This window comes from Octopus bimaculoides, chromosome 4 (assembly GCF_046866305.1).
Source record: "Octopus bimaculoides isolate indiv1 chromosome 4, ASM4686630v1, whole genome shotgun sequence".
NCBI classification, from domain to species: Eukaryota; Metazoa; Mollusca; class Cephalopoda; order Octopoda; family Octopodidae; genus Octopus; species Octopus bimaculoides.
The window spans coordinates 41,995,594-42,010,359 of NC_142931.1; the positions used below are offsets into that span (position 1 = coordinate 41,995,594).

General features: G+C 32.0%; 1 protein-coding gene across 1 annotated transcript in view; it reads left to right on the forward strand.

The window, feature by feature from the left end:
* The window catches only part of LOC106881795 (RUN domain-containing protein 3B), a 50,538-nt gene extending 35,814 nt beyond the window's left edge, over positions 1–14,724 (forward strand). The window contains exons 8-10 of the mRNA XM_014932307.3: positions 703–860; positions 2,854–2,994; positions 13,817–14,724. Coding sequence (XP_014787793.1) covers positions 703–860; positions 2,854–2,994; positions 13,817–14,591 — 1,074 coding nt within the window. The 3' untranslated portion in view covers positions 14,592–14,724. The remainder of the gene's footprint in view (positions 1–702; positions 861–2,853; positions 2,995–13,816) is intronic.
* Positions 14,725–14,766: the final 42 nt, after the last annotated feature.

Genomic DNA, 14,766 nt, shown 5'->3' on the forward strand with positions numbered 1-14,766 from the left:
ATTGTTTCAGAATCGTTTGTTTATGTAGTCGGCACTTAATGTATATCGGCTGAATGGACGTCAGTGATTGGTTGAAATTACAGAAATACGACAACTTTAACATGGAATAACTTATGGATTTCTTTTTTTTTTTAAGAAGACTAAGAGAAAAAGGTGTTTTATATGACACATTCTACCAGTGTTCCAAGTTTCAAAGTGTTTCGTTAATGAAAAATGTGGCCCCCGTTTTAAAAAAGATCCGGCACAAGTACTTCACAGAATCGAGTGAGGTCTTGGTGTGCCAAAGAGAGAGAAGAAGAAGACGATTGTCAGCTCTGCAGACCCAAGAGTGTGTGCAGCTAGAGAACTTCTGAAAGCTGCCAAGGACCAATTCCTTGCTGATCCTGCAGAGGAGAGGAGAGAGAATGTGGAGGTGATGAAGGAAGAACTCTGTACTGCTTACACTGAGGCCAGAGAGGAAGCACTGATGGAAAAGATCAGAAGTAAAAAGAGAGTGATTGATGGGTCTAGGTGTAAAGAGAGCTGGATGATCATCAACGAGATCACAGGGAGGAAAAGAGAGAGTTCAAGTCAGATCCAGCATGGAAAGTGGACCTTAAACAATGATGATGATGATGAATAGTTTATTAACTGAGATTACAAAAATTTAAAACCAATGAAAATAGATTTGTTTTTTTATCCACATTTTATTATTCGTTGCAGGGATACTTTGAAGAACTTGTTCGGTTAAGAGAGGACCAACTTCATGAAATTCATAAGCAGTATGAAAAGCATGTTGAGACATTACGGTCTATGGAATCTGATGGAATTCGAGAAAGATGTCAACTGGAATCTGTGATAATAGAGTTACAAGGACAATTGTACGCATATAAGATTATATATTTCATAAATTTATGAGTCTACTATGAAATCTTTTTGTTTCACATCCATTTTTTTTATGCCTGCAAAGTTGGGAAATTTAGACATCAGCATTTTGTGCAGAGTGATTTTATTATACATAGACATACTTAAACTTCCTAACCATCAAGCAGAGGTAGTACCTAATATTAGCTTGGTAGCCTAAAATAGGTTTTACCAAGGATCACAATACAATGGCTATAGCAATAATGCTGGCACTCATGGCCAGGAGTTTAGGGTTAAATATCTGCAGGAAATTTTATTTCCTGATGATCTAAGTCTCATTACAGAATCTATAAAAAAATATCTACAGAAAAGGTTTAAAAGTTGGTCAGTGCTATCTTCAAAATTGTTAATCAATTGGAAGCAAGTCAGAAGGAGCTTAATGCTGTTTATCTAGTGCAGTGGTTCCTAAACTATTTTTTTACTCATGGCGCACCTTTCAAGAATTCAAAATATTTTGGCGTTCTTTGTACATAAATTCTAAAATTTATTCAAATGGGGTTTTATATATATTAGCATAATATAAACTATAAAGTAATATATAGATAATTAAAAATACAGAAAATTTGCATGTACTTACTCTTTATTCAATGTATGAAGCTAAGTTATCAATAAGAAACATGCGCTTGATGGTTTTTGGAAACGTTTTCTATATTGGGGCGTATTTGAGAAAGATAAACCCTCATTTCTTCTTTGATGCAACAGAGCCTCTCTCATGTTTTGGATTTGATGTTATTGAGGGCTGAAAATCCCAACTCATATAAATATGATGTGGAAAACTGCATCAAACCAGATAAAGCTTTTTTTCGCTACTGAAGGGTATTCTTCTATAACAGCAATTCAAAATGTATCAGTAGTTAACTCACCATACTTGATCACTGGATATAAATGCCAATTCCTCTTCTTCACATATTTTCAGACCAATATTAGATGACATTTTTATGAAAGGATTTAAAACTCAATCATACTCTTCTGTGTTTAATGACAAAAAATAAAAGCTTATTTTTTCTTCCAGATTTGTCAGATGTTCAAATACAATAAGAGTCATTTCTTTTATGCATTAAGGGAAACATTTCGAAGTTACCACTTTCAGCTCTATTATTCCAAATTATAACTTTTTTTTTAAATGAAACCAGTTTGTTGAAGTGAGAATGTTTTCATCTCTACCTTGCATACTTGTGTTGATGCTATTAAGTTGTACAAAAATATCACTGTTAAATATTCCAGCTTGGAAACCCAAAATTCACATTGTAGATATTCCATTGTAGATATCCACGCATTTTGCGTGGCATGCTAACAATTGTACTAGCTTGCCACCTTCCTGAGAGGAATTATTGGGATTAATGTATCTAGGAGGTGATTATGTAAGACTAAGATGAATAGACAGATGATATATTACAGACCCATTAACTCTTATTACGATAATAAGAGGACTAAAATTATGATACAAATCATTAGTTTACCTTGAGGAAGAGGAGAGTTTGAGATTTTAAAACATGAGATCTTTCCTCTTCCTCATCGTAGACTAATCTGTTCCATTTTGTAAACTGTATTTACTTCTTGAGAAGTGTTTTAGTTACATGTAACTAGTTATCTTATATTAAATCTTACATTTGTTTCAGTTAGAACTATTGTTCTGTTATTAAAATGTTTACATGCTTTTGTTATGTTTACTCTTTAAAGTATCCAAAGATAGGTTAGACCTCAAATGTTGTTAGATATAAATTTATTTTACAAGTTTACTTTTACATGTTCTGTGTACTGGTTTATTCAGTATCATCAAATTTATGTCTATCACTTGGTAAGACAAATGCAGTGTAAGAAGTCTGGGTTATGCTGATATACATAGCTTCGTGGCTAGCAGTTTGTTGTTGAATAAAATCTCTAGAATGTTGCTTCAGTCAATATCATAATAATGAAATGTTACAATCCTTGTTATTTATTTTCTTTCAGGAGTGCTATGAAAGATTATAGCCATTCACTTCAACAAGAATTACTTTTTTTGATGTCACGTCAACAAATGATGCCACTGTCTACAGCTATGGAACCAATTTCAACCCAGAAAGAACATTGTTCAGAATTGGATAATGACCCGTGAGAAAAAAAAAAAGAAGAAACTTTGATTTCTTATTCTTCTCTTTTCCTCATTAATTAATCTGTAGCTTTATTTAGTTATGTATTTTTATATTTTTTTTTTTATCTTCAGTTGTATGTTAAGCTTCACAGTCTCTGACAGTTTCTCATTGTGACCTCTTTCTCTTTCTCTCTCTTTCACACACCCACACATATACATGCATATAACATTGCCTATGCTGCATCTTAAAGACTAGGCTTCTTCTTCAGGGTCAGAAAATATTTCATCTCTGATCATTTGCTCAAACACAATACCTATTGGAGTATTACCTTTATATCTGTGACATTGTCAACTGTTACATGGGCAATTATCCTGAAACACATTCAGCTGATTGGCAAAGATTAACTTACCAATATCCTACAAACTGCATCACAAACATTTTTTACTACTATTACTACTACATTCTCTTTTCCTTTGAACTAATAAAGTTACATATCACCTTTGCTCCAAGCTACCTCATCTCTGCTTCTTTTGTCATTCCTAGTATCTCACTCACCATTTCTCATTTTAAACACTTTAGTGAATCATTCTTCTATAGAGCTCAATCTTCTGGAATTTCTTTCCTGTCTGAGTTTTCTGTGCAAGCATCAACTTTTACAAGTTCAAGCATATCAATTGCACTTCATTCTTGTTAATCTGAAAGAATCTGCAAAGGTGATAAAAAACTTACAGTTGTTATCAGTTGTATATTTAATAATTTACATAAAAGAACTGCCAAATACATGATTATGCATTTGCCTAACACATATATTCTATAAATGTATATTTAGTCAAATTATCACATTCACACTTCAGCTAATTATGCGCACTCCTTTATCTAGGTGAGCCACACAACAGGTTTTCTGGTAGATTATTAGATTACCGTTGAAAGAACTCCTGTTTCATATCCACTTACCAGCTGTGTCCATGGACATAGTTTTTCACTTACAAAAAATTAAGTTACTTGCATACTATTGTGTGGTCGGTGCAGTTAAAAATTGACAATAGCAATGTTGAATAATTAATAATTGTTTCATTAGCTTATATCATTTAGTTCAGATCCAGCAGAAAATACTTGTAGAGGGCTTATTTTAGCCACATTAAGTGAAAACAAAGTCTTCTTGAAGTACCTCTGCCATATAATGAACCAAGTGGGTTAAGGATTACATATTCACTTATTTTGATGTTAATATTTGATATCATATTACCTTAACATATCAATAAGTATGCCCTGTGTGTGTGTAAGTTACCCTTAACATAAGTCACAAAAGTAAAATTCAATTCAAGACATTTTAAAGTAGTCAAATGTCATATATATATAAATACTTCAAAGTTTCAAATGTGAAACTATTGTTGGGTCAAGTTGTCTATATACACTATGCAGCTACAGGCAAGGCATTAGATACATTTGAAGTCATTCTTACTACATTGATTTACGTAGACAATGTACTAACTTGTCTATTAAAATATTGAAACTATTTCACATTTGAGCTCTAAATATATTATAGTTTCTTTTGTATTTTTCGTTCAGACTTAGCGATATTATCCTTTCTATTTATAGCCTTTTATAATATCTCTTAATTCACACGTATTAAATGTGTTGAACGTATTTCAAACTCCAGCACAAATTTTGTGCCTTAACTATTCATATTCTGATTTATTTCATTATAGTTCTAATAGGTTTTTTTTTTCAATCTGCCTTTGTTACAATAATTAGTACAGATGCAACCATGTGATTAAGAAGTTCAGTTTGCAATTACATGGTTCCAGATTTGATCTCACTATGTTGTACTTTGTGCAAATGTCCTCTATTATAGTCTCAAGGGTAACTCAAATTGTGTAAGTGGAATTGGCAAATATTAACTGTGAGGAAACCTATTGAATAGATTATACCTGTTTTTGACTGGTAGACTTAATATGTCACTCAGCTTAACACCACCACACGGCCCTGGAGTTCACTCAAATGCAATCATTTTTCTGGTCTGAAGATAAATTCAATATCTTCATATGTGCTGCTTCTTACAGCAGTAATCCATAAATCATTGTTTCTTTCCCTCTCATCCCCCCCACCACCACACTCCCTCAAAGCTTCTCTAAAGGTCATTGCTACTGCCTTTCTACCTATAACTAAACCTTAAAAAAAACAAAAACAATTTTCTCTTATTCTTGCTAATATTATGTTTATGCTGGTTGTTTTATGTCAGCTCAAGGAGCATTGTCATCACAGGAGTTTTGTTTTGTATTTGTTTTTATGCTTTCATACTGTTTTGAAGTGATATGACATCAGTGTACTTAACTGCCATTTATAAGTGTGACCTTGATGATACATGTACAGTGTCAGCTTAGTCTTTGTTTAAACGAAAAAGGCTCACAGTGTATATGTACATAAAGTTCCCATAGCTGTTGTTGCATGCCTTGTCATTGCTGTTTCCACCTTCATATTGAAACTCTGAAACCTTTGATTTTACAAACTCTGTCAGCCTTTTTTTCCTTTGTTCTTATTCTTATCAAGGTATAATATGGAGGTGTCCTTAAACTATTGTTATTTCTATGTAAAACAATTGCTTAAGTCTTGCCAGTCAGCACTTACTCCATGGAGTCTACATTAGCAGCTGCTTTATGAGCAATTTGAATAAAATGGAGCATGTATTAAGTATTTTAAGACATATTTCTGTTAACATAATTGATGACAAAGAAGTTATCAACAGAGTCTGTATTATTTTAGGATGCTTATGGCCAGAATAGATTCATAGATAGTTTCTAAGTTACTGTAGAACCTTCTCATGTTATGAACATCAGCTGATTGTGTATTTCCTTGAGATGTCTCATGTACTTTTGTATTGAATCTGTACTGCACACATTGTAGCCCTGAGGGCTATGTCATTATAGATTTATGTTGTCAATCTAGTCCCTGAATACTGTCCATCTCATTATGTATAGTGGAAGTGTTGCCATCAAATCCATCTTTATACTAACATTGAGTAAACTCCAGAAGTTATGAGAAAAATGTCTACAGCTAGCACTATGAAAGATCTGTGTATTCTTAACATCATCTCCAAACCATGTATATATCTGTTTCTTGCACGAATGAGAAAACATGGCAGATGTATAAATTGTAGTGACATTTAACTTCTAAGGTATCATGTTGCATTGGGGTTTTCCTTTTGATAGGAGCCTCGGGGCTTGTTTCTTACACATCAGCTTCTTCATGGTATACAGCAAAGTATAAGTATGGGAGTGTGTGTTTGTCATTTCTGTGGTATCTGAGTTGAACTTTGACAGTCTATCAAATGCCTCTTGTTGCATCTTAGCTGCTTCTAAAAGTTTTTATTTGTAATCTTTTCTGGAAGATAACATTAGAAATGATGAGACATAACCTCTTAAAGAGAAATAATAAGAGAAGCTTATTGTTGGTAATATTTAAAAATTTAGCTACAAAAAATAGCTGTCAGACCACTGTTATTTAGTCACTCAGTGGAAATATTTTGTTCTTGAGTGACATCCTATGTAGTGCAAAAGGGAAAAAAAAAAATTTCCTATTTGTGGAACATATGATCATCATATTGTAGTAACCTGTACACTTTAAATATACGGCATGAAAATACATAGAAACATTTATTAGTTGCTCAGGTTATCAGAAACACATTCCAGATTCCCTGCATTGATACTCCATAAGGAAAAGCTAATATCAGAAAAGAGTATCCTCTCTGCTAGTTGTATTTTTCCAATTTATGTATAATGAATATCATCTCATCAAAAGTAGCTTCGTTCATAAAAGAAGATTCCTGAGTCATTCAACATAGTTGTTTGAACCTAGGAAATGCAGGTGTGACATGATACCACCATTATTTCATATGTATTATTTCTGACATTTTAGTCACATTTATTCATTGATGATCAGTCTTCTTCAGCTTAAATATGATGTATAATGAATGCCTTCATATGTTTCTTTAAATAGGGATGCAACATTCTAGAGCCAACAAAGACTTTGGTTATTTTAGAGAAAAGAATGGTGTGGTAGTACCTAGGTTAGTCAAATGAAGGACATTATTGCTCAATAGTACAAGAATCTATTCAGTCTAACACAATTAGATTAGCTTTAAAAATGAGAAAAGTAGGGATAGAAAAAGGGTTTAAAAAGTAATAAATAAGAAGAATCGCTTACACTGGCATTACAATTGGTTACACACACTTTTCCAAGTATACCTATAGCTATAACAACAAATCACAAAGAGCATTTTAAATATCAATAAATATATTTGATATTAACTGATTTATATTATGATAACAGAAATATTTAAAACTGCGAATTAACTTGTGTTTTACACTTTTTAAATGTTTGTAATTCTAAATTGAAAATGTATTGCCAGACAGTTGTCTCTTTTGTTATTGCCTCTGGGTTAGATTCTGGCTTCTTTATGTCAGTGTTTTGTTTTGTAATTAAGATTTTATTTGGTAGCAAGTTATTCTTTTACTACATTCTGTCAATTGGTTTCTGCTTCTATAAAATGTTTGTTACAATGGCTCTTTTCTAGTTGATAAGCTTATATAAATCTAGAGGTGTTCAATTTTTCATTGACAGCACTGCTTGCTAATATGTTTTAAAATACGGCACATTTAGTTAATTTTCTTTCAGAACTTTTATTTTATCTATGTACCTAGACAATTATGTCTTCATGTTTCAATCTGAAAATCTTTTTACTTGTTAAAGCATAATCAGTGGAAATCTAGAAATCTGCAGCACTGCAAAAACACTTCTCTAGTGCAAAATACAAAGATAATCTATGGTTTATAAAACTATAATTCATATTTTAAACTACTGTTATCTTTTATCTTTTCCAATTTACATTTTTTTTATTTATAAATTTTGGACTTATAACTGGAATAATTTCTTAAAATTATCAAGTAACAAGAAAAATCTTGCCTTCTTTTAACCAGAACACTGTAGAATTCTTCTTTCACAGCTCTGGGATTATTCAGTTCAAAAAATGAAATTGAAATACCTACTTTAACATATTGCTGAATCTTATTCGAATCTCTTCAGGCTGAACAAAGAACAGTTTTGGTCAGTATAAACAAATTGTTTCTGTTCTCACATTGGATTGTCTGGTACATTTTTTTTTCAATTGTATATATTTTTAGGATACTTCAGTTTGATAAATCATTATTTTTCTTTCTTTTCACATAGTAGGCAATGAATGAAATGTCAGGATTGTAGAAGTTGATATAAATTGTTTTGGTAGTAGCATAGCTGCCAAGATTTTGTTGTAAGAATTTAAGTCATGTTCTTTCTTTTCATTTTTTCTTCCATCATTCATTTTCAAAGAAAGTAATAGTCATGTATCTGAGTTGTTTTCTTTTTATATATTGGATTCTAAATTTGATCGTGTTAGATATATGTGGAGGCAGAGGTTTCAAAAATTAAATCAACTTAGGTTTCTTTGAGGTTTTGAATAAAATTATCTCTGTGTTTTTGTTTATTTGAATTGGGTTTTTTAAGTTGTCAATGAATTTTTCCACACATCTTTCTCTTAAAATCTTGACACCTATTTTCCTATATTGGCATCAGTTTTGTTGCCTTTACGAAGCAAAATATGTAAATAAATTTATTGCAGTAGGCATGTTTACAACCAGTTACTATTCTTGTTTCTAAATAGTAATCATTGTAACATGAATATCATAATTATTTTTTAACAAGTTTGTCTGATCAGTTAATGTTTGGTATTAGGAGACAACATACTGTATGCTACAGTGTGTAATATACATCAATAATTCACTACCTTAACTTTTCAGGCTGTTTATTTCTTTGTCTTTTCTCCAAAATGCACAAAATATAATATATGCCAGAATACATACACAGTTGAATATTGATATATTTAAACTTTAGTTATTAACTTTTTTTCTTACTTGGATTTTGTCAGGTTTATATATATTTTATATATTAATGATATTAAAAAATGATAAGTACTGATTTGAGATTTAAAAACAAAGCTACAGTTTTACTGGTAGGACATAGGCTACATATTTTTTGCTTGCTACACAACTCCATCTCTGGTTATACAACAGTTTCTGCCATTTTACCTTTTACAATTATACTTTATTCCCATCCATGAATCTTTTGCTCTTTTCTATCTTAAATTATTGATTACATTGACTAATATACAAAAATTGTTTTTTAATGCTTTAATCATTTTCGCAAGGAATGAAAATATTAAAAAAGTTTTTAATGTGCAATACAGCAATGAGATTTTTTAAACTGCTATCTTTTAACTTAAGTTGTGAACTAATGCATGAAAAAATGTTGGCATGTCAAATCTACAAAGAAAAAAATTAGTTTATGAAAACATTGTAAATGATGCATGGTACCTCAGACAAGTGTCTTCTACTACAGACCCTGGGCTCACCAATGCCTTGAGAGTGACTTTAGATGACAGAAACTGTGTGGTGGCCTGTTGTATATTTATATATGTATATATGTGTGCATCTGTTTGTGTTTATCCTCCAACTACTTGACAACTAGTATTGGTTTGTTTACATTCCTCTGACTTTGTGATTTGACAGAAGTGGCTAATAGAAGAAATACCAGACTTTAAATGAAATAAAGTACTGGAGTTAATTTGTTTATCTAAACCCTTCAAGGTTGTGCTCAACATGGCCACAGTCCAGTGACTGAAACTAGTAAAGAGGTGACATCTGATAAGTGTTTCGTAAGATTGAGCTGGTTTCTATATCTCCTGCATATCAATTCTGATCTATGATTATTTACTTTTCCTACTTCGTGATTCATTATGACAATCCATTCATATGACACTAACTGCACAATGATTTCTAAACATTATCTCACTGGACAAATAGATTTCTCATATCCTACATAAATAGATTGTTAAATTAATCCCAATATACATTTTCTTTAATTAATAAAATAAATATAAATTTTATATTCACGGTTATTTTTGATTTCTTTAATCACAATGAATTGTTGGATAAAAATTTGTTTCTAACCGGTTTGTACAAACCACTTATTGATTGTATAAATTATACCTCTGCCTTATGTGTTCATCATCATCATTTATATATCAGCATCCTCATCATCATTTTTACATCCATTTTTCCATGCATACAAGGTATGCTGACAGAGAAAGAAAACTTCACATGTGGTAAATACCCAAGAGTAGTTGCAGTAAGAGCACCCATGTAATAAATTCTGTTTAATCCTTAGAAGATTCTATAGAATTAGCTCATAGTTTTTTTTTTTTACTTAGGTTACCTAATTAGCAGTGTTCCCAAAACAAACCTTTATTGAACAGCAGGGTTTTTCTGATGTGCATGCCAGAGAGATTTGGCCTGGGTTAGACAGACACAGAAGTCTCTTTATATTAAACATACTTGGTAGGAAATGCCCATCAAGCCATTTTAGCCTATATAGACATGATCCTTTAGCTATCATTAGAGATGTAAACAGGCACACCCTGGAGAGGCCCAGGAAAGATATGATTCACACTCTTAACTCCCTATAGAGATCAACTTAACTCACTATAGAGATCAACTTAACTCACTATAGAGATCAACCTAACCATAGTTAGTTTCTTAAACACAATGCCCAGGATCAGTATAAGTTCATAGAGGCCCTATTGCAAATAAAACAAAGGCTAATTTACATCAATACAGATTCCTGTCACCTGCATATGGTGTTTAAAAACCTTGTAAAGGGTGTAAGTAGGAAGATTTCAAGCTTATTCTCAAATAAAGCTGTCTTAGACACACACTGGCTCCCTCTTATAGTTCTCCTGGGTTTTCCTCAAGCAAGACACAGGACAAAGTGCTGAAGGCACACATACATGCACATGCTCCAACATGTTTAATAATATACCTTCATTCATTTTTATTGTTCAAATTCATATCACTTTTTAATCAAGAATTTATCTTGTATGGTATTTTCTATACCTTTATGAATCTTTGTTGTCCAAACTTATGCCACTGGCCACTCAGTTATATTTGATTTTTGTCTTATACGCACACAGAGTTATAGTTTGGCGATTAGATACTGTTTTACATAACTCAGTTTTAAATATAGGTCCTCAGATATCATCAGTTACATAATATTTCTACTTTTATTATCACTACTCTTTGTGCTATTTATGATGTTAAATTTGGACTGTGGTTGCTTTATTCACTTTTATTTTTAATAGTACAATTTGTTTTGTCAAAAGGTTTTTTTTGTACTTTGTAACCTGATCACTGACTCATTCCACTGCTTTCATTTAAGGAAAAGTTATTCATAAGCTTTTATATACTTCTGGGGTTTTGCTCTCTTTTTTCCTTCTCTCTCCCCTTATTCTTTTGTGTTCCTAATTACCTTCAACTTTATTCATGCCAAAATAGCCATCTATGTATCATACTTAATGTCTACACACATTTGATAGGCCAGTTACTGCAGTATTTGTTCAGAGATAACATCTCTTGTGGACTTTAAAAAACACGACAAATATCAGAGAGAGATGAAAATTTGTCCCAACAAAAGCACCAGATGCATTTCAACCTTTTTGAGTCTCTTCAGTGGTGTATACTCACAGCCAGCAACACAAGTGAACAAGAATTTGTCATCTCTGATGTTGAAAGAAATGAATAAAACATTCACTGATGTTGCAAATAGCTACTCAGCTGATTAAAAATCCAGTATACGCAATTGATGCATTATTCAATTAAAATAGCCAGCTATGTATCATACTTTTTGTATACCCACTGTTGATATGCTCATCAAGAAGAGTTGTCATCTTGGAACAAATACTGCAGTAACTGGCCTGTTGACAATTTGTTAAATACTGCCTCAGTTGGTCGGTTTAATATATACCGTAATGCCTTGATATAGGAGTTAGTTCATTCCTGAACTGTATTCTGTTTTTCTTTGTTTTCTGTTTTTTTTGTTTTCTGTTTTTTCACCTCTGTACCTGTAAGGCTATTGTATTGTTACTGTTTGAACTTTTGACTCTTGAGTATTCAGTCAGTTTCAGATTCAGTTTTCTCTCTCTGGTTGTATTGCATATTTATTTATTTACTCAATTTATTGTCATTATTCTTTCTTTTTCTTTTTTCATACACAATACTTGATAGTGTTTTTTTTTTGTCTTTTACCTCATGGATGCTGGTTTTCAAAGTTTGGAAGCATTGCTTACTAAGTATACATAAGTTGTTTTTAAGTATGTTAATTTTTCTGCTCATAATTGAGGTCTTTTAACAATAGATTCTTCCCAAGTTGATATATTTAACCATTATTGTAAACAATAAAAATAATCTTGATAAAATAAGAAATAGTACAATAAAATAAATTACACATATTGATATGTATTTGTATACATGTACACATGCATATACACACACACACACACATATATATATGCCATGTTAAAGGCACCCAGCACACACCCTAAAGTGGTTGGTGTTAGGAAGGGCATCCAGCCATACAAGGCAAGCCAAATCAGACTTGAACCTGGTGTAGCTCTCCAGCTTGCCAGCTCTGGTCAAACTATCCACCCCATGATAGCATGGGAAACAGATGTTAAAGGTTGATGATGATGATGAGGATATATACATTTACATATATAGATGCAGGCATGATTGTATGGTTAAGAATTTTGTTTCCCAACCACATTGTTTCAGTTCAATCACTCTGCACCATGGGCTAGTGTCTTCTATTATAGCCTTGAATCTATCAAAGCCTTGTAAGTGAATTTGGTAGATGGAAACTAAAAGAAACCTCTGTGTGTGTGTGTGTGTGTGTGTTTAGATCTGTGCTACTCCAAAAGTCATTGAGCTATGGGTAGTAATGTTATCATTTCCTCTGTCAACAAATCATTCACTGGCTTTGTTCCTTTAAAGATGCATAGATTAAGAAATCCTTTATTTGAAAGGCAGGTAAGGGTGTTCCACTGTGATATTTATCTAACCCACACTACCATGGGGGAGAAAAAAACAACTATGTAGAAATTTACAAATGAATGAATACACATACAAATACATATATCATACATATGATCCACAAAGAATTGAATCTAAAACTGGTTAAATATCTTATGTCCAAAGTTCAACAACAGTGTAGTAAACCAACTGGTCCAAAGGAATAAGAAACCCCCCAAACCCTACTTAAAATGCATACATATATATATATATATATATATATATATATATATATGCGAGTAAAAATAAATACAAAAAAGGTGGGTTTTTTTGTATGATTGTGTATAGAGGAATATATTATTTTGCTTAAAAGAGTTCCAACACTGTCTGTTTTTTATGTTTTATTTATATTCCTGCAGAACTAATGTGGGGTATAGAATATGGAATATACAATATACAATATAAAATAAAATAAAATAAAAATGGATGGCACCATGAAAGAAAGTATTGAATGTAGATGAAATATTGAGTGTTCAATATAAAGGATCAAATATATAAATATATAAATATAAATATATATATATAAAGGCGACTCGAGTTTCAGGGCTATTTCCCTTCGTCATGGCCGGTATGACAGACTTACACACACACATATCAAACTGAGATACTTAGAGGTGAAGGGAATTCAGAACAGAAACAAACAAATGAAAACAAAATGTGTGTGAGAGAGAGAGAAAGAAAAAAAAATGAGGAGAAAATATTATTTTTTAAGTATTCTAAAACAGTTTATTGTTTTCAAAGTTTGCTGCAAAAATACAAAAATATTCAAAATAAATTTTTCCATTTTGCAAATTCACTGAAAATGTTGGAAATTTTATTTATTTATTTATTTATTTATTTATTTTTCAGATCTTCATATGCCTCACCTGAATGCATTTCTGTTCTGAGTCATTCAAGTCAACATCATAACAGTGACATTAGTAATCAATCTTCTTTAACAGTACCCTTGTATAAAAGTCAAAAGAAAGAAGATTCTCAGAGTTTGGTTCCTTTGGCTGGCTCATTCTCATCTGAAGCAAGTATGAAAATGATTGATAATCAGTGTGTGGCAGGCCCAACAGATGGCTCCCCAACTATGGATAGTGACAGTGAACCTCCTAGTAGTGCTGCAAGTGAAATGACTCGCCAACACCAATTAATGATGTTCAGATCTCCTAAAGAAAAATCTGATAAGAATAAAACTGGCAATACAAACATTACAGTGTCACCACCTGGCACCAAAGCCAAAGTTGAAGCAAATAATTCTAATGACACAGCTAAACCCGATTTAGTTGCTTTTTGTGATCCTGCTGATAATGGTAATGCAATTGCTTCTACTTTGTCTGCTAATGATACCACTGACAGTCTCAATAATGACTGTACTCCCAAAAATGAAGAAATACCATTGGAAAAGGAACCAGAAAATACCTCTGCACCATGTCCGCAGAGAGTTCTACCAAATCTCTCAGATGATGTGGAAAAGAATAGTGAACATTTAGAATCTAATGCTGGTCATTCAGATTCTGAAAGCTCCAGTTGGTCAGATGTTGGTCTGGTTCAAGATTCTGCTGATTCTGATTCAAATGGCGTTCACAACATAAAAAAAGATTCTTCAAAGAAAACACCTATCAACAGGGCTTTCTAAGTTTTCAACTGAAAAGATATATGTCTCAGAAGTATTTGAAAGAACAAAGTGATTTAGAAATCTTTCTTAAATATGCTGCTAATAACTGTATAAGTATAAACTGTGACATTCCTCTAAGTATTCTTTTTTTTTAGCTGTACCAGAAGGATTTTTTAAAAATATCTATTTGAGTTAG